The sequence below is a fragment of the Vipera berus genome (genome assembly GCF_964194415.1).
Source record: "Vipera berus genome assembly, chromosome: 2".
In the NCBI taxonomy this organism is placed as follows: domain Eukaryota; kingdom Metazoa; phylum Chordata; class Lepidosauria; order Squamata; family Viperidae; genus Vipera; species Vipera berus.
Window position 1 is genome coordinate 26,098,193 of NC_138203.1, and position 19,941 is coordinate 26,118,133.

A 19,941-nucleotide genomic window follows, 5' to 3' on the forward strand; every position below is an offset into this window, starting at 1 on the left:
CGATGCAAGTTAGTTTGTGGCTGTGTGTTATGAAAAATTAAAAAAAGAACAATTGGTAAAACACTGTTAACTGTAGAATAAGGGGAGGCACGCCAACACCATCATAGGGGGATTTATTAGCTACTCATGTTTAATTTCCCTGGCAGAGTGATCAAACTGATCCCATTTCAAAATTCTTGGGTTTGAATTTTCCATCCCCCAAAACAAACCTGTCTTAAAGCAGACCTTCAGCACTTAAGGCTTCCAGTTTCCGACTTACGGGGAAACGCCACCGTTATTATAAGGGGAGTCCTGAAAAAAATCTCCCCCGTTGCCGCTCAAGATGCTTCTATCCTCGCTAAATGCCTCAGAAGTCCACTAATTGCCTTATTTCTGCAGACCGGACAGATACAACGGCTTTTTCACAGAGCAAATCGGTACGCAATCCTCCCGAAGCGAAGGCAAACGGAAGAATCCGTAGTGAGGAAGGAGTAGGCACTTTCCCCAAGACACTGTTTCTCTGGTGGGAAGCAGGGCAGCTGAGAGAAGACATTTGACTGGGGGAGGGAGGCGAGGAGGAGCGGCCGAGGCGAGCGCAGAGCCAAACGCCAAATGCACCTGGCCGGCCAGAGGAGGCGCTGAGAGAGCCCGGCTGCGCAAAACGAGCCGCGGCGCCCCTCAGGTTACCTATCGCCTCCGCCCTCTTCCTTTCTTTCTCCTTCCCTCCCGCAACCTGGGCCCGCCCATCGGCCCAGTTCCTCTCCGGCTACGCAACCGGCGCAAGCCACGCCGCGGGCGTAGTGGCGGTCCGGGGAATTCGCTCCCTGCCCGCTCAGAGCCGGTGCGCTTGACTGACGGAGGGCGAGTGTGGGTTGGGATGTGACCCGCCAGAGAAAATGGCGGCGGCAGGAGGACCGGAGGCGGCGGCGGCGGCGGCTGGGAATCACATCGCCTCTTCGGGAGGATTATCTTCGGGGAACGAAGCCGCCGCCGCCGAGGTTGCCGCCTCTGTAGCAGCGCCAGCCGCAGGGGCTCGGAGCCCGAAGCCTACGCGGTACAGCAGCGGCGCTGCAGCTGGGCTCGTCGCGGGGCTCCCCACCGGAGACAGCGGCGGCGGCGGCGGCGGCCAGAGGGAGTCGCGCTCAGACTGGAAGCGGAAGCAGCTGCGCAAAGTGCGGAGCGTGGAGCTGGACCAGCTGCCGGAGCCCGCCGAGTGCCCGGAGCTGCCCCTTTCCCTCACCAGGACCGCCGGGGGCGCCACGTCCTCCTCCGCCCCCCAGCCCGTGCTGCCGGCGCCGCACTCCACCCCCGGCAGCCCCGCGTCCTCCCCCAGCCGCGGAGGCTTCCTCAGCGCCGGCTCCCACGACTCGCCGCAGCCGGACGTCGGGAGCCAAGCGGCGGGAGCTGGCGTCGGCCAAAAAATCCCGGCGTTCCTGCCGCCGCCACCCCCCACTTCAGCCGGAGCTGGGTGAGTGGGGCTGTGGGGTAGGCGGGCGGGCGGCTGCGGGTGACACTTGAGAGCGGCGGGATCCTTTCGGCCTGCCGAAGGAAAGGGTGGCTGGACGCGGGGTCGGGGCTGGATGTGGCCGCCGTCTTTCCTCCCCTGCACGGGCAGGTAACGCGGCACTTGGGGAGCCGTGCGGAGAGAGGGCGCGTGTTTGCAAACACTCGGGCGAGCCGCGAGTTGCCTGCCTGCCTGCCTGCCTGCCTGCCAGGGCGCTGGGATTTGTCAGAGAAGCCGGCCAGGGATCGCTTTCGGGGGCAGGTCAGCGTGCGGCGCTGCTTCCCAAGCATTGTTTTGGCAGCAAACTCCCCCTGCCCAGCGCACGCATCCTTTGCTATTTTACCCTCCAAGAAGGGTTTGTTTCTGGCGCTAACAACCCCATTTTGATTTTTTGCTCCACTATGGGAGATGGGTTGCAGAAGGAATGTGCGCGTTCCAAGGGCGCACGGGGCCGAAAGCCATTTCAATACCTGCCCAGCGGCGGTTGCTTGAGAGGCTTTGAAGTTTAAATTGGCCGGAGTGGTGAAAAAAAAGACCGGATGTCCCAGCCTTTCAGTTTATGTGCGGATCAGCCCCGCTAATTCTTCAGGCGAGTCTTTTCTCTGTAGTAGGAGGATCCAGAGTTGGGGAGGGGAGCGGGAATGGGGATGCGGGTAAACATCTCTGTAAAATGCGTCGGAGTGTTTTAGATTGGCTTGCAGTTTAATTGGTGTTCTCGACACTTCAGGGACCGAGAGCGCGTCTGCAGTTCGTTTCTCCCCGAGCTGAAAATAGGGAAATGTGTTTACGGAATGGGAGAAAGCACTTTATCGATGTTCCTCTCTACCCGGTTGTCGCTGAAACAGATATAAAATGAGATTTCAGATGACAGATTTGAAAACAGTGTGCATGGGCTTTCTTAAACTTAACTGACGATGCAGAATTTGCCCTGTTTTCCAGACAGGAAACACACGTTTCAATTGAGGATATTAAATTAAAACGCACTGGTTTAAATTTGTAGGGTTTTTTTTAATATATATATTTGTTAAAGAGCTCCGGGGTCTGTTTTTAGTAAACTTTTGTTCAGATAGAAGGCATATTTTTTCTCTCAAAGCATTTTAATAAGGGTTCATGGAAAAATACCCTTATGGTCAGTAAGAGGGTGCTCTGAGACCTACATTCTACATGAAGGAACCCTGATCCTAAATAGGGATCTCTCTCACCTTGACCTGCGTATGACTCACTTTTAATAAGCATGTTTTTAGGCTTACAGTCTTTGTATACAACTAGTTTTTAAACTACTTGTGCAACCAGATCTAGTCTTAGGCAGCCAATAATCAGTGTTTTTTCTGTATGCTTATAACTTGTGGATTAGCTACTTTTTTAGCAGTTATGTTAACGTGATTATTAAAATATGTAACAGATAAGCTGCTAACTGAAACTGAATTCCAAGCTGGCAAGTGAACTGTGTACCCTGATTATGGAAATGCATTTTTTAGAAGAGCTAGCTTTGAAGTAGATTAATAGTGTTGTATCACTGTGATGTGTCTCTGTTCAGTGTGTGCTCATTATATGCCATAGTGACGTTGGTAATTTTATCTCAGTAAACCTTTGCTGTGACCAAAGAAGAATAAGAGAGAGAGAGAGTGCACTTGTAAATCACATTTGAAAGATGTATTGTAATGTGTTGACTGCAGAAATACAAGCATTTCATGACTATTGTATGTGTTAGAATGCTTGTACATGAGAAATTTCTTTTTTACAAACATGTTATAGACATTTTGCACATTTGGGTGTTGGGGTATTCATTGAAATAAATTAAAATTAATCTCTGAGAAAATATTTAAACATACTGGACAAATCATTTGACTTAAATAGCACGCACAGTACAGATTTAATTGAAATAAATCCAACAAAAATAAAGCTAGTGCAAATTATACTTTCAATATGTTTAAACATTAAATAGTCACTACTCTTGTTAATATTTCAGCTAAATTCTTGAATGTGTGCATATGCATTCAAGTCACTCTTGATTCTTGGTGACTGCATGGACAAGCCCATACAGTTTTCTTGGTGAGATTTTTGGAAGTTATTTGCCATTACCTTTTTTTTCTAGTGCTGAGGGACAGTGGTCCAAAGTCATCAGCTGGCTTTGTGTCTCAGACAGAACTAGAAGTTAGTCATCTGGTATCTAGCATGGTGCCTTAAATTGCTGCACCATACTGGCTCTAAATGGTAAATACTTCAACTAAATTCTTAAAATGTAAATCACATTATTACATTTAATACAGCGAGTGCAGTAACTGACATTAATTCCTTTGATGTGGTCTTCTTGAAATAAGTAGATAGTGCAGCTGCTTTAAGGGCCTCATATGTTTCTCTCTTATCTATGATCCATCAGCCACGAGTTTAAATAGTTCCTACTTTATCACATTTCTGAATTATGAATACTATTTGCAGTATGTCCAATCCTAATTCAAAAATGCTTATTTTGAAGTATGATCATGATGCTAATGAAATAAAGTAAAATAAAATAAAAAAACTAATTCTGGCCTAAACAACTAGCTATGTATAATAATAATATGTTATAGTTTGGAAAAGGAATAAAAATATTCATCCATCCATTCAGGGATTGGATGATTACTAATGCAATGTAACATTTCCATTTGGAGAAGGTTGCAGCTGCATAGAGTTACTTTCCTTACTGAATATGAGCATTGTGTTAGCCATGACAGTTAATACAAAATTAAATAATCTTAAATTATTCAGTTCCCCATATATTTAACTATAATAATACCCTGGCTTTCATGAAGTAAAAAAGTAATATAGCTTTCTTGACAGTGTCTTAATTTTACCATGCTATTGTAGCCATCCATTTATTTTGCCTAGCAAAAACAAAACTAGAGATCCAGATTAGTTTTTTGTGTACTTTAATGTTACTTATTAAGGTGTACTTTTGTTCAGTAAATGTTGCTACAGTTACATAGTATTAATTGTTCACTGTTCTTAAAGAGTATGGAAAAACAGCTTTTATAAAAATAAAGCTGTGGTCTTGAGTGTTTCGAAATACTCATTATGCCCAACGGTAATAATGGAATCTTTTAAAAAATGGAGTTTTAATGATAAAATATTTTTTTTTGAAATTTAGGCTGCAATGCTATATACTGGGATCAAGCTGCATTAAGTTAGGCTTATGTCTGAGTATAAGGATAAAACTGCACTTATATAATTAAGGAGCCTTTTTTGGGTAACTATGGTTTTTCCTATCTACCTATGAGGAAACAGTCTTAATGCTACTATAATAAGCTTTTATAGGTAAAGATTATAACTTGAATTCCAATTTGTCTTTCAAAAGTAGTAAACTTTATATTTTCATTACCAAAGATTTCTGGTTTTTCCTATATATTAATGTGCTTGTTTACATTGAGGCGGTGGAGGAAGAATACAAATAGAAATTGTGCCAGAATGGTCATTGAAAATACATAGCTAGACAATCTTGTTTTATTGGACCTAACTAAAACTTAGATTTTGTATATGTAGAGAGGGTTTGGGGGAAAAAATACCATGGAGTAACAGAATTTCATTCTAGTAGTAGTATGTTATATATACTGTGTGTGTGCATGCGTGTATATGTGTGTGTCTCATTAATACAATCATTATTATAGTTTAACTTATAGACCAGGGCTTTTCAACCAGTGGTATGAGTACCACCTGTGGTACATTGGCATCTGGCAGGAGGTACTCAACCATCCTAGAAAAGTGGTAGCGGGGGAGGGGAATGAGCTGAACCGGTGGCAGCACCGCACAAGCCTGTGCGAGAGATGGCTGGAGCTGCAGGGCTGTCAGGGCTCAATGGAAGCGCTAGGATCATCGCTTCTTCGGGGCTGTCAGGGCTCAGCAGAAGCACCAGGATCAGTGCCAGGCTCCAGCTGGAGCTTGATGCTGATTCGGGCGCTTCTGAGCCCAGAAGAAGCACCGATCAGCTGGAATGTTGCAGCATCTCCAGGGTCTTGTGATTTACATTCAGATGCTTGGCAACTGATTCATATTTATAATGGTCACAGTGTCCCAGGGCCATGTGAAGGGATCAAAACCTGCTTCAACCACCCAGCAGACGGTGGGAATAAAAACCAAACACATCCCCCACCCCACCACTGTTGCCAATCCTCAACAGAAATGCTCACAACAATGAAAACCTCGGACAGGATGAAGAGCGCCGCCGGGTGGGCAGGCAGGTGTCTTGCTCGGCTGTGGCTTGGGGGGCACTTTTTTCAGTGGCACTGTAACTTGGAACAGTCACTAACCGAACTGTTGTAAGTCGAGGACTACCTGTACTTCATCACTTTTTTCCTTTTTTTTTTTTTTGGACATCAGGTTTTTGACACCTTGCTAGGCGACTGGTGGTACTTGGATGTTGCCATATCCTAAAAGTGGTACAATGGGTGAAAAGGTTGAAAAGCCCTGTTATAGACTACTGGACTCAGTCCCAACTGAGTAGCAAAAGCCACACTAATTAAACTTTGAAGCATCAGTGGAGATGGAAGAACATAGAATAGAAGAGGCAAATAGGAAAGGAGAATATTCTATGAAAGACATGTTAAACTTGCAACGTCACTTGACGTTGTGCAACGTATCAGGACGGTTTTGCCATTGCTGGCAATGGGGTGGGTGCTGCTTCCGGATGACACGTCCGGCCCATGGGCCGGCAGTTTGACACCCCTGCTCTATGATCTGTTAGGTCTCGGGCATTTCACAATTGATTTTGAGAACATGTTTAAAAAATCTGATATTTATTTTAAATAACTTTATGCTGCCTGACTTTATAACATCAGAGTGCAATATTCAAATTGCAATATAAAAATTGCATTATAAGTAACAAATCAAATAATTGGTCAGTGACCATATATTTAAACAACAAATATAGATTTTCAGATGCCAATGTGAATGAAAAAGCGGTGTGCACGCACCTAAGGCACTCCAGTGTCATTTTATATCTTATTTCTGGTAAGGGCAGAGAGGCTGAACAGTACAAAATGGAGAGCACTTACCTGAGAATTTGTGTTCAGCAACAAAACAATATACTTTAGCATCTAATAAACTGTGGGTCAGAAAAGCTACTGTGTGAACCTAGAAAGATCCGGGAAGAGGATTAGATTTGTTTGGAAACCTTTGTACTGCACTATTCCCAATGTGACAGAAGGAGAGGTTGGTTATCTGGGGTTATGGAATGAGTTCTTCATTTCAATAACCTTTGGCATCAAAGATGGCTGGGTTAGATAAGTATCTGATCAATATTTGCCTGGTGATTGATTTTATACTGCAGATTGGTATAGCTGCAGATAAACTGAAAGCAGCTCTTCTAATTGGTTATATACTGAAAAGGCCTTTGATAGGGTGCAGACTGAACATTGAAATGCATTTTAAGAAGGTGTGGTTTTTATTATATTTTTGTTCATGGCATTGCGATTTAGTATTTTCATTCTGTAGCTTGAATGATCACCAAGCAGTTTGTTTGTCAGGCCTTTACATTATATTGTGACTCTTTAAATTATAAACAATGTACCTTGCCTCTTTTGATTTTCACTTTGGTTTTTGAACCATTGGTAGATTCCATACAGTCTCAAGATATTAAAGGCAAGGCACTTAACACTGAATATATATTGTTTATATATCAATAATATTATGGCTATTCTTGAAAATTATATAAATTATCAATGTTTGTTGACAAAGCAATATGTTCATAGCATGGCTATACTATTAACTGGAATAAATCTAATTTGCTGCCTTTAGGGTCTATTACCGTATTTTCCGGCGTATAAGACTACTGGGCGTATAAGACGACCCCCTACATTTCCTGTTAAATTATAGGGTTTGGGCTATACTTGCCGTATAAGACTACCCCTCTTCCAACGCACACCAAATAAAAATTAAAAAACATCAGATTTGATTTTAATATGGTAATTTTAATTCAAATGCTTATGACATGCAGGTGCTTAGTAGGAAAACTGTCACTTATAAACATAAGGCTGTTTGTCATCAAACATGTAAACATAAAACAGTGCAAGTGGATTAAACTATAATAATAAGAATAAGAAAAAGAAAAAGAAAAAGAAGAAGTAGTTGGAGGGGACCTTGGAGGTCATCTAGTCCAACCCCCTGCTCAGGCAGGAAACCCTATACCATTTCAGACAAATGGCTGTCCAGTCTCTTCTTAAAAACTTCCAGTGTTGGAGCATTCACCACTTCTGGAGGCAGGTTGTTCCACTGGTTAATTGTTCTAACTGTCAGGAAGTTTCTCCTTAGTTCTAGGCTGCTTCTCTCCTTGATTAGTTTCCATCCATTACTTCTTGTCCTGCTTTCAGGTGCTTTGGAGAATAGCTTGACTCCCTCTTCTTTGTGGCAGCCCCTGATTCCAGCAACCATTCCCTATTTTCCTAATTCACTTTTTCACTTTTCCTAATTCACTCTAAAGCTTTCCCTGCGCAGAGCCTTAAGTAACACAAGCTGCCTGCAATTAGTGCAGGTTCGCATCCCACCAGGCTCAAGGTTGACTCAGCTTTTCATCCTTCCAAGGTAGGTAAAATGAGGACCCAGATTGTTGGGGGCAATAAGCTGACTTTGTAATAATGCTGCTTGGGGAGGGGGTGAAAGCCCTAATAAACAGGCATATACACAGAATGAAGGCTATTGCTAAGCACATTGATTTGTGCTTTAAATTGTAAGCCACCCTGAGTCTTCGGAGAAGGGCAGGATATAAATGGGATTTTTTTTAAAAAAAGACCAAATGGGAGATCCGCTCCAGGTTTTCCAGCCAGCCCGCCCAGTTCCTGAGTCAAATGTGTCCTTAGAGCTAAGCCGCTGCTCTGGCTGCTGCCTTCCCCACCTGCCTTTCAAGTTGGGATATACTACAGCTGGTCTTCAACTTTAGAAGAAACGACGCCCAGAGCCCAGCCTGTAAAAAATCACAGACTGCAGCTTCTTCTCCAATTGGTCCCGCTTTCCCTGCGCAGACTAAATGGGAGATCCGCTCCAGGTTTTCCAGCCAGCCCTGTCCCTAAATTTTCAGCACCCGGCGTATAAGACGACCCCTGACTTTTGAGAAGATTTTCATGGGTTAAAAAGTAGTCTTATACGCCGGAAACTACGGTACATGTGTAGATTGTTTTAGATTAGACTTTACAATTTTAACAGATTTTATACAATACGACTTCACATTTCTTCCAAAAATTATCATGTTGAATTAAATGTATGAATGTATACTTAAACTTCAGTGAATGTAACTTGATAGTCAAATTTCTTAAAAAATCTTTTGAGATAAGATTATATTAAAAATGAATATTACATTGATATACATATTTTAAGAACTATTCCAATGTTAATTTTTAATAATTCATACACTGACAGAAAGACATGTTTATGTTATTTGGCTTCCACTTCCTTCCAGTAAACACTTGCATTATATTTTATTTGTTTAGCTTGTTTTATTTTTCCCCCCTTTAAAATCCTACCTTTATTATTTTTATTAAATAACTCAACATACCTAATACACTTTCCTTCTCCTATTTTGCCTACAACAACAATCCTCTGAGGTGGATGAGGCTGAGAGTGATTGGCGCAAAGTCACCCAGCCAACTTTTATGCCTAAAGTCGGACTAGAACTTACGTCTCCTAGCCTGATGCCTTAACCATTGACCCAAACTGGACCTCCCTGAAATATGTACCAAAAACACGGAATGGATGCTTTAGCATATCTGCATATTTAGCTTCCGTAAGAAATCCTACACTCGAACAGAAACCCACAATTCCATTTTAAGAGACATTAAAATGCAATGAAATCATTAATTATGTATTAGATTTGTAGAAAGAAGGTGTTATAAACTTTAAGCCCATCGTGGCATGAGCAGGATATTTGAGAGACCACCTTTCTTCAGTCATTTCTACCCATCCCATCAAGTTTGCCATAAAATGTAAGGTGCAATGGGGTTTCAAGTAAGAACATTCAATAAACTCTTATTGGTTCAGGCCAACAATCTATATATGGCATCATTTGGTGTTGCATAACAGGCAGCTAGATGCATTCAGAAAGCTCATAAGGGTAATAATTCTCTTTTATTGTTGTTCTCTAGTATCTGTTATTATAGGTAATGTTGCTTATGGTTCAAGAGGTATTAAACAGTCACCCAAAATTAACAATGTTTATTACTTCGTCTTCTGTTAATGTATACATTTTCTTTTAATATGGTGTATATTAGTGGCACCTACCACATCTGACAGCATGATTTTGGATTAGGATAGTGTGTGAATCCAATACTGAGTTAAATATATCTTTTCCTAATATTTGAGAAAAGGGGGGGGCGGGTGAGTCTATTAATGTGTGCATTTTGTTGTTGTTAGTTGCGAAGTCGTGTCCGACCCATCGCGACCCTATGGACAACGTTCCTCCAGGCCTTCCTGTCCTCTACCATCTTCTGGAGTCCATTTAAGCTCACGCCTACTGCTTCAGTGACTCCATCCAGCCACCTCATTCTCTGTCGTCCCCTTTTTCTATTGCCCTCAATCTTTCCCAGCATTAGGCTCTTCTCCAGTGAGTCCTTCCTTCTCATTAGGTGGCCAAAGTATTTGAGTTTCAACTTCAGGATCTGGCCTTCTAAAGAGCAGTCAGGGTTGATCTCCTCTAGGACTGACCGGTTTGATCGCCTTGCAGTCCAAGGGACTCGCAGGAGTCTTCTCCAGCACCATAGTTCAAAGGCTTCAATTCTTTGGCGCTCAGCCTTTCTTATGGTCCAACTTTCACTACCATACATTGCAACTGGGAAGACCATAGCCTTGACTATACGCACTTTTGTTGACAGGGTGATGTCTCTGCTTTTTAGTGTGCTGTCTAGATTTGCCATTGCTTTCCTCCCGAGGAGCAAGCGTCTTTTAATTTCTTGGCTACAGTCCCCATCTGCAGTGATCTTGGAGCCCAGGAAAATAAAATCTGTCACTACCTCCATTTCTTCCCCATCTATTTGCCAGGAATTGAGAGGGCCAGATGCCATGATCTTGGTTTTCTTAATGTTTAGTTTCAACCCAAGTTTTGCACTCTCCTTCTTCACTCGCAACAAGAGGCTCTTTAGTTCCTCTTCACTTTCTGCCATTAGAGTGGTATCATCTGCATATCTTGGGTTGTTGATGTTTCTTCCGGCAATCTTAATTCCAACTTTTGATTCATCTAGCCCTGCCTTTCTCATGATGTGCTCTGCATATAAGTTAAATAGGCAAGGCAGCAGTATACAGCCTTGCCGGACTCCTTTCCCAATTTTGAACCAATCAGTGGTTCCGTGTCCAGTTCTCACTGTTGCTTCTTGGTCCGCATATAGGTTTCTCAAGAGACAAATAAGATGGTCTGGTACGCCCATCTCTTTAAGAACTTGCCACAGTTTGTTGTGATCCACACAATCAAAGGCTTTAGCATAGTCAATGAAGCAGAAGTAGATGTTTTTCTGGAACTCCCTAGCTTTCTCCATGATCCAGCGTATGTTGGCAATTTGATCTCTAGTTCCTCTGCCTCTTCGAAATCCTGCCTGCACTTCTGGTAGTTCTCGATCCACATACTGCTGAAGTCTAGCTTGTAGGATTTTAAGCATGACTTTACTAGCATGAGAAATGAGTGCAATGGTGCGATAGTTTGAACATTCTTTGGCACTGCCTTTCTTTGGAATTGGAATGTAAACTAATCTTTTCCAATCCTGTGGCCACTGTTGAGTTTTCCAAATTTGCTGGCAAATTGAGTGTAGCACTTTTACTGCATCGTCTTTTAAGATTTTGAATAGCTCAGCTGGAATACTGTCACCCCCACTAGCTTTGTTGTTGCTCAGCTTTTCTAAGGCCCACTTCACTTCACATTCTAGGATGTCTGGCTCGAGGTCAGTGACCACCTCATTGTGATTATCAGGGACGTTAAGCTCATTCTTGTATAGTTCTTCTGTGTAATTTTGCCACCTCTTCTTAATCTCTTCTGCTTCTGTTAGGTCCCTGCCATTTTGGTCCTTTATCATGCCCATTTTTGCATGAAACGTTCCTTTCATCTCTCCAATTTTCTTGAAAAGATCTCTGGTCCTCCCTATTCTATTGTTTTATTCTATTTCTTTGCATTGTTCATTTAAGAAGGCATTCTTATCTCTTCTAGCTATTGTTTGGAATTCTGCATTTAATTGGGCATATCTTTCTTTTTCTCCCTTGCCTTTCGCTTCCCTCCTTTTCTCAGCTATTTGCAAAGCTTCCTCAGACAGCCATTTTGCTTTCTTGCATTTCTTTTTCTTTGGGATGATTTTGGTTGCTACCTGTTGTACAATGTTGCAAACCTCTGTCCATAGTTCTTCAGGCACTCTGTCTATCAGATCTAATTCCTTAAATTTATTTGTCACCTCTACTGTATATTGAACAGGGATATGATTTAATTCATACCTAACTGGCCTAGTGCTTTTCCCTAATTTAAGCCTAAACTTTGCAACAAGAAGCTCATGCTCTGAGTCACAGTCAGATCCTGGTCTTGTTTTTACTGACTGTATAGAGCTTCTCCATCTTTGGCTGCAGAGCACATAGTCAATCTGATTTCTGTGTTGACCGTCTGGTGATGTCCATGTGTAGAGCCGTCTCTTGGGTTGTTGGAAAAGAGTGTTTGCTATGACCATCGTATTCTCTTGACAAAATTCTATCAGCCTGTGCCCTGCTTCATTTTGTACTCCAAGGCCAAACTTGCCTGTTATTCCGGTTATCTTTTGGCTTCCTACTTTAGCATTCCAATCCCCCATGATGATAAGGACATCATTTTTTGGTGTTAGTTCTATAAGGTGCTGTAGAGCTTCATAGAACCGGTCAATTTCATCCTCTTCAGCACCGGTGGTTGGGGCATAGACTTGGACTACTGTGATATTGAAAAGTTTGCTTTGGATTCAAACTGAGATCATTCTGTCATTTTGAGGATTGTATCCCAGTATTGCTTTTCCTACTCTTTTATTGACTATGAAGGCTACTCCATTTCTTCTGAGGGATTCTTGCCTGCAGTAGTATACCTGATGGTCATCTGAATTAAATTCACCCATTCCTGTCCATTTTAGTTCGCTGATACCTAAGATGTCGATGTTTAGTCTTGTCATCTCTTGTTTGACCACGTCCAGCTTTCCTTGATTCATGGATCTTACATTCCAGGTTCCTATGGAGAAAAAATCTTTACAGCATCGGACTTTCCTTTCACCACCAGACACATCCACAGCTGAGCGTCCTTTTGGCTTTGGCCCAGTCGCTTCATTCTTTCTGGCGCTACTAGTACTAGCCCTCTGCTCTTCCCCAGTAGCATATTGGACGCCTTCCGACCTGACGCCTTCCAGCGTCATATCGTTTTGCCTTTTGGTACTGTCCATAAGGTTTTCATGGCAAAGATACTGGAGTGGTTTGCCATTTCCTTCTCCAGTGGATCACATTTTGTCAGAACTCTCTGCTATGACCTTTCTGTCTTGGGTGGCCCTGCATGGCATAGCTCATAGCTTCATTGAATTACACAAGCCCCTTCGCCACGACAAGGCAGTAATCCATGAAGGGGGTGTGCATTTTATTGGGCCCCAAATGCTAGCTTATTATTAGAAACATAAAGATCCAAGTAATGCCAAATAGCAATAGCACTTTGACTTTTATACTGCTTCACAGTGCTTTAGAGCAGAGGCCCTTAACCTTTTGGGCACCAGGGACCGGTTCCATGGAGAGAGGTTTTTCTGCGGACCGGAGTGGGTGTGGTTTCATGTGCTGCCTGCATCCCACGGATGGGACTTCGCTTGTTTGCGCAGACCAGTTTCTGGCATGCCATGGACCGGGACCGGTCCACGGACTGGGGGTTGGGGACCCTGCTTTAGAGCTCTCTTTAAGCTTTTTACAAGGTCAGCATATTGCCCCCAAAAATCTGGTTCCTCATTTTACCAACCTCAGAAGATGGAAGGCTGAGTCAACCTTGAGCTGGTGAGATTCGAACTGCCGGCAATCGGCAGTCAGCAGAATTAGCCTGTAATACTGCATTCTAACGACTGCATGACCAGGGCTCTTGTATATCATCTTGTATGTCATTGAACTGTATAGCTTCATCAGCTCTTCTGCCTTTGTATTAATAAGAATATTGATGACTCTGTTCACTTGTAAACAATATTTTATCCTCATTAAATATATTATCCATTAATTACAATTTTGAGCATTTTTACACCCCAGTCTTTGTATATTTGATTAGAAATACAGTTTGTGCCATGGGGCATGCCTGTAGTTTTGCGGTATTAGGTTTCCAGTGTTAATAGAATGTCATGTATTCTTGCCTAATATTCTGTTAATATTAAGATACGTTACATCCATTGCATTACCGCAATCTCAATCCATAGAATAAAGAAATAAAATAATTCTGGCTGTATTTATTCATGATCTCTCATGTTGCCTTCTTTAAAACAATGTTTTGTTATCAGCAGATAAGAGTCCTTTATAAGTTTCTAAACTCTAATATCAAAATCAATTTAAAAATCAAAATCAATTCCAAGATTCTCCTTTTTTCCTTTTTAAAAATTTAAATGATGTTTGTATCTCTTGTGATAGTTTTTCAGTATTCCAAGATTTCTCACACAGACTAACCCTTAAGAGTGCAATGATTTTATTATCAATCCATTCTAAGACTCATCAGGCTTTTCATCAGGAATGACTTAAATGTACATATCACTGAATCAGACATAGTTTTAATGTTGGTCTTGCTCAGTGGTGGGATTTAAATATGTGAACAACTGGTTCTCTGTGCTTCCGGAAGTCCATTCTGTGCCTGGGCAACAAAAAATTAGCTACCAGTTCTACCGAAGTGGTGCGAGCCGGCTGAATCCCACCACTGGTCTTGCTTTATGTGCTTCAGCATTTTAAAAAACCATGAGCTGTTCGAGGTAACTTTCTGTCACCTTAGGAGTTAAAGGAATACATTTAAAAGAGATATTACTGGTTAGGGAGTAGCTAGGAGGCATTATCAGAGAGTGGTAAATTGGACACTAACAGTTTTTGCTATTAGTATGTACAGTTTTGTTTTAAATCACCACACTGGAGATATATTTGGGACGAATGCATTAAGGGGACTACTGAGTAGTTTATTGCTTTAAAAAGAAGTATATTTGTTATTTTGATATTACTTCTTTTCCCCATAACAAAAGTTTCCCCATAATGAAGAGAAGTAGGCATATTTTTACTACATGTCTTAAGCAGTAATGGAGCTTTTAGACTGTGTGGTTGCAGCCTGGTTTTCTGATGTCTTGACATTTTGTCAGCAGCTGTAGCTGCCATCTTTAGACACATGGATATGACAACTGAAGATGGAGTGACTGGACTTTTGTATTTGTACCTGCTTGATTGACCTTAGCCATAAAAGCTCGCACCAGTATACTATATGCCTTAGTTTTTCTTGAGTAATAAGGATGTATGTTTTGGCCTTCGGAAGACACATGTGGGATAAAACAATGTGCATCCATACACAGACAAATCCACACCCGTGTTGTGCATAATTGAGACTTTAGTTGGACAGCAACAATTGTGGTCTTATTGGAGATACTTTTCCCCCCGCAGTTCTGCTGTAATTCTAAAGCCGGGAAGAAAGAATTGCTGCATTCATTTATGAGACCTTGGCAATGATCAGTAACATTTACTTGAAAGTAACTGGATATGACTCCTGTATGTAATAGTGAGCTATAAAGATCACCCTGCTGACTAATATCAGCCTTTCAGGTGCTTCTGGTCTTTATTTTGAGACTGATACTCAAATCCTTGAAAGCTTTAGGATCAGAGGACCATGAGTCTTCATATTCTGGGAGAGGAATCTGGGTAGACTTACATGACTTCTATGTTGGGCAATGAGCTTGTCCCAGGTAATCTTAACTTAGATTCACAAACATGGGTATCCCCTAAACCAGTGATGGCGAACCTTTTAGAGACCGAGTGCCCAAACTGCAACCCAAAACTCATTTATGTATCATCATGTGCCGGATGGGCAGGGCATATTGCGTGGGTGTGGGCAATTGGGTGAATGTCACCCATTGGGTGGGTGTGGCCCATTGGGTGGGTGTGCTGCAGTGGTAATGGCAGGTTGGGTGGGACTAAAAAGTTCAATCAATTCCAACTTTGCGAGATCTTTTTTCCCCAGTGAGAAGTTGAAATTGATTGATTAAACCTTTTTTTTATTTTGCACACCGTGGCAGAGGCCTAAAGGGAAAAGGTTTTATAAAACACACCTGAAGGCTTAGGACTGGGGTGACAGTGCGCATTCCCACAGAGAGGGCTCTGCGTGCCACCTGTGGCACACATGCCACAGCCCTAAACCAAAATATTTAATTGGAGATGATAAGATATGTTCTGAATATGGAAGAAATTCACACTTATTTTTTGCTATGACAGAAAACTTTATGGTCATACTGTAGATTATTGTGCAAGATAAAAGACCCATTAAAATAATCAAAGTTGCTTGTGTGAGGACATTTCCAACTGGCAATGGTTGTTTGTTTCTTAGGAAAGTTATAAGAATTGAAACAAGCAAAAAAGATGCTCAGGGCAATAATAATGTAAGACCAAAGTGAATCTTTCATGATCACAAACAAGAAAGCTATATTCTTACAGACCCTCATTAGTCAGATTTACTGGAGGAAAGGGGATTAGGTTGCAGAATCTTGGAAACTGGACATTTGTACTTTAGCACCTCATTTATCAGTATGTTAAAGTAAGGGCTTTGGTTGCTCTGATCCTCTTTCTGCCTCTTGACAAAGAGGAGAGGTTGTCATTTGTTTTATTGATAAAGGAACGTACAAATTTTAGGTTTGTAAAGCACCATTCCTGTATCTGATCAAACACTGGTATGTACCTGGTGGTGATGAGAGCAGTGAAGCAAATATCCTTTTTTGTTCTTATTGAATCTACAGTTAACAGTTCTGTTTAGTGTGATCTGAAGACCTTCCCTCTATATTAAGCCTTCCTTTTGTCAGAAAGGCACATGGGAAATCAACTTTCAGTCAGAGTTCAAACATAGTGCAGTGGTAATCAAATCAAATCTTTATTATAGACATAGATCAGCATAGATGCATTGTATGTTCAGAGCCTGAGAGAAATTTTTACTTTGGACGTCTGGACATTCCCCTTTTACCAGTCAAGTGAACACCCTTTTTACCAGTTCACTCAGAGGCTGTGGTCAAGAGGCTAAGTTCTCATTTTAACAGGCTGAGACATAAAATGGCTTCTGAAAGTGAAAACAATTTAGTTCTTGAAATTTCTATAATCTCTTTCCTTTTCAACAAATCTTATTAAAGAGGCATGCATGAGAATTTTGCTATTGGATGTTACCTTGATATCTTGTCACAGATAGAAACATGAATGCAATTGTTTTACTGGTGGATGCTCTTTGTTGGGGTCTAAATGGAAAGGGTATGCCCATCATCATGGAAGTCTTCAGTTCCATGGACTATAGTATCTGTCTGGACTGCTTGGATGGGTTGGGATTTGGGAATACTGTCCTGGGTGGTTCTATTGCAACCTTAGCAGTAGTTATAGGATAAGAGCAATCAAATATTTACGGTAGTTTATTTCTCTGTAGCATGCTATCTATTCAAGCTGCTCTGGGCATGTGGAAGGCCACAGGAATCAGTCCTTTTCCCTCTGTCATTTAACTAAAACAGTCATCTACCTAATAATAGTAGTTACACATTGCCACTGGAGGCTAGATTAAAGATGCTGTGGAAGTCTTGAATGAGTATCTGGAATATAAGATTGTGAATGAGGAGAAACAAGCTGGAAGTTTTTTATATCCATAAACATCTTGGCTAATTAAAATTTCAGTTTTATAATAAGGATCACACATTCCATAAAGGAAGAAGCCTGCAGAGTTGTTTGGCAGTAATTTCTAGTTTCACTTTAAGTAGCCTCCAAACAAAAGAAGACCCAATATCATAGCTGTCCCTCCCTCCATTGACAATAATGGGTTACTAACATACTTCTTAAAGCCTTCTTTTTTTCTGCTGTGAGGTTCTTAATCAGTTGTAAAAAGACTATTTTCCATACTACCCTTACATTGCTTCAAAAGCTTATCGTATTAATGAGATGTCTAATTATTTTTGGGATCTTGGTGGTTTCAACAGTTGTGGTTAACAGTTATTGTATAGGTTCATGCAGTATTTTCCCAAACAATTATGGGTATGTACATATCTGAAAATAATCATTTGCAGAAGGCTCAGTGATATAAATGACCATGTTATAAATAAGCCTTTGGCTTTGCTCATTTTTCTGGCTGATTTGAATTTACAAGTCATTTTCATTCGTTTAAAATTTAATTGATCGCTTGATAATTCTAATAATTCCAAATGTTTAAATGATCAACATCAGGTTGTTTGATATACTGTGTTGAGCCCAGAGAAGCTTTGCAGTGTTAGAGATACCTTGACTAGGTACAAGAAGGACCAGTTTGACTAGATTTCCTTTAGATACTTGTGGTTACGGTGATCCGTTGACATCAGAAATGTGAGATTAAATTTCTGAATACTGTTCACAATAAGAAAAGTTATCTGTTTGTTTGTATTCCAACTTTATTACGGTATCTTCCTCCTATTTTTCCCACAACAACCCTCTGAGGTCGGTTGGGCTGAGATAGTGCAACTGGCCCAAAGTCATCCAGCTGGCTTTCATGGTTAAGGCGAGATTTTATGTAATGTGTACACAAATGTGAAGGATTAACACTTCACAAATGGTGTTTAATCTTTTACTCAACTTTTTTTAAAAAAATATTTTTATCATTGTATGAAGCTGCCAATAATATAAGAGGAGACTAAAATTTGTAACCAAATAAGCCCCATGTTTTCTATTGATTGTTATAGCTTTACCTCACAAATCCCTTTTGTGCTTAGGAACATGGATGCTAAGACATGTTGTCACTCACTAAAAATGGTCAGGTAATTCAGTTTTGATAGAGTGGCTATATGGTAGAGGTTAAATGTGCAGCTATCTCCAACGCTTCTGTATCTAGTTGTATAAGAAGGCATGCAAGTGACATTTCATGCCTGCATAACTCCCAATGGCAAAAAGAAGTCATGAGCAGTAGTCATTGCACAATGTAACTCTCTAGCTGTAAGGACTTGTCTTCTAGAAACAGTCGGTACTTGCCTTAAGCCATGTTATAGGGATTGGTGGAATTTTTTTGCCAGAAGCTACTTCCATTCAGACTCTTGCTGCCTCTGCTGCTTGTTCTCTTTTATGGGTACAGATAGGAAAAGTATGTTCTTGGAAGAGGGGCTAACTTTATAAAATGTTTCTCCTCCTTACTCACTTATTGTTCAGTAAACAAGATTAACAAGATTGCAAGGAGGGAATGAATGCACATAAGGGTTTTGTTTTGTTTTGTTTTTGAGAAATAGCTACACTAATTTTGCTTTAACATTTTTGTTCAACACACAAATGTATTTTGCAGTACTGGGTCCTGGATTAAATAAGAACCAGATGTCATATATTTTATGTGTGAACTATCTTTGTGAATTTTGTATTTGCACATATTAGGAAAAAGTTTTGATACAGTATTAGCAAATATAGTGAACTCTAAAATCCTAAAGCTGAACTGTAATAGAAGGAGGTATGCTGGTTTATGAAATACCAATTCTTCAAAACAAAATTTTCAAATTTCTGTGATAATATCAGTTGGATGTACAGAAGCAAAAAAACCCCTTCTAAATTCTATTTAAATAGCATTTTGAAAATGGAATTTGATTTTAATTTATATGCTACTAACTTTAGGGTGATTTCTCATCTTTTAAAAATATCATGGATCTATTAGTGTATAACCATACAGAGGATTTCTTCTCTGTTTCTGTTGTGAATATGCTTAATGATTTAAGATCCATGATTTGAAGCATGCAATATTGAGATATTATGCCTTTTTGTTTCCTTAGTATTACCAGAATGCTGCTTGAAAGACATTCTTTGGGTTGCTTGAAATAGTAATGAATTTAGTACTGATGCAAGTGTACATACTAGTAATTTGATGGTAATTTAACGGTATCATCACTGCATCTCCACTGTTTCCTTCTGTATGTGACTAATGTGTCATCAAAACATCTGGAAATTATTATTATTTATTTAGCATATGAGGAGAATATAACAGAAGAGAAATAAATGTATACACACAAGCCACATAATTATATACAAAACGTCTGCGGAGGAATGGCAGTGGCCTCATAACTGTATGTCAAATTCAGCTATCCAGGCTATCACCTCTGACATTGCTTCTTGTAGATCTTCTAGTGAACTAGAGAACATATGTTCTCTATATTGCATAGAACATATGTTGGCAATCTTGCACATTATTTAATTATTTACATATCAGCACCACAGCTGCAACAAGGGGAATCTTTCCAGTCCCACTGATACAGGGCAGAAGCATTCCTTCCAGTATTACACCTAATTCTGTT

At 40.9% G+C, this 19,941-nt stretch overlaps 1 protein-coding gene across 1 annotated transcript in view; it reads left to right on the top strand.

The window, feature by feature from the left end:
- Window positions 1-797: 797 nt before the first annotated feature.
- MAP3K1 (mitogen-activated protein kinase kinase kinase 1) overlaps window positions 798-19,941 on the top strand; it is an 80,652-nt gene continuing 61,508 nt past the window's right edge. The window contains exon 1 of the mRNA XM_081320815.1: window positions 798-1,447. Within this exon, the coding sequence (XP_081176941.1) occupies window positions 876-1,447 (572 nt within the window). The 5' untranslated portion in view covers window positions 798-875. The remainder of the gene's footprint in view (window positions 1,448-19,941) is intronic.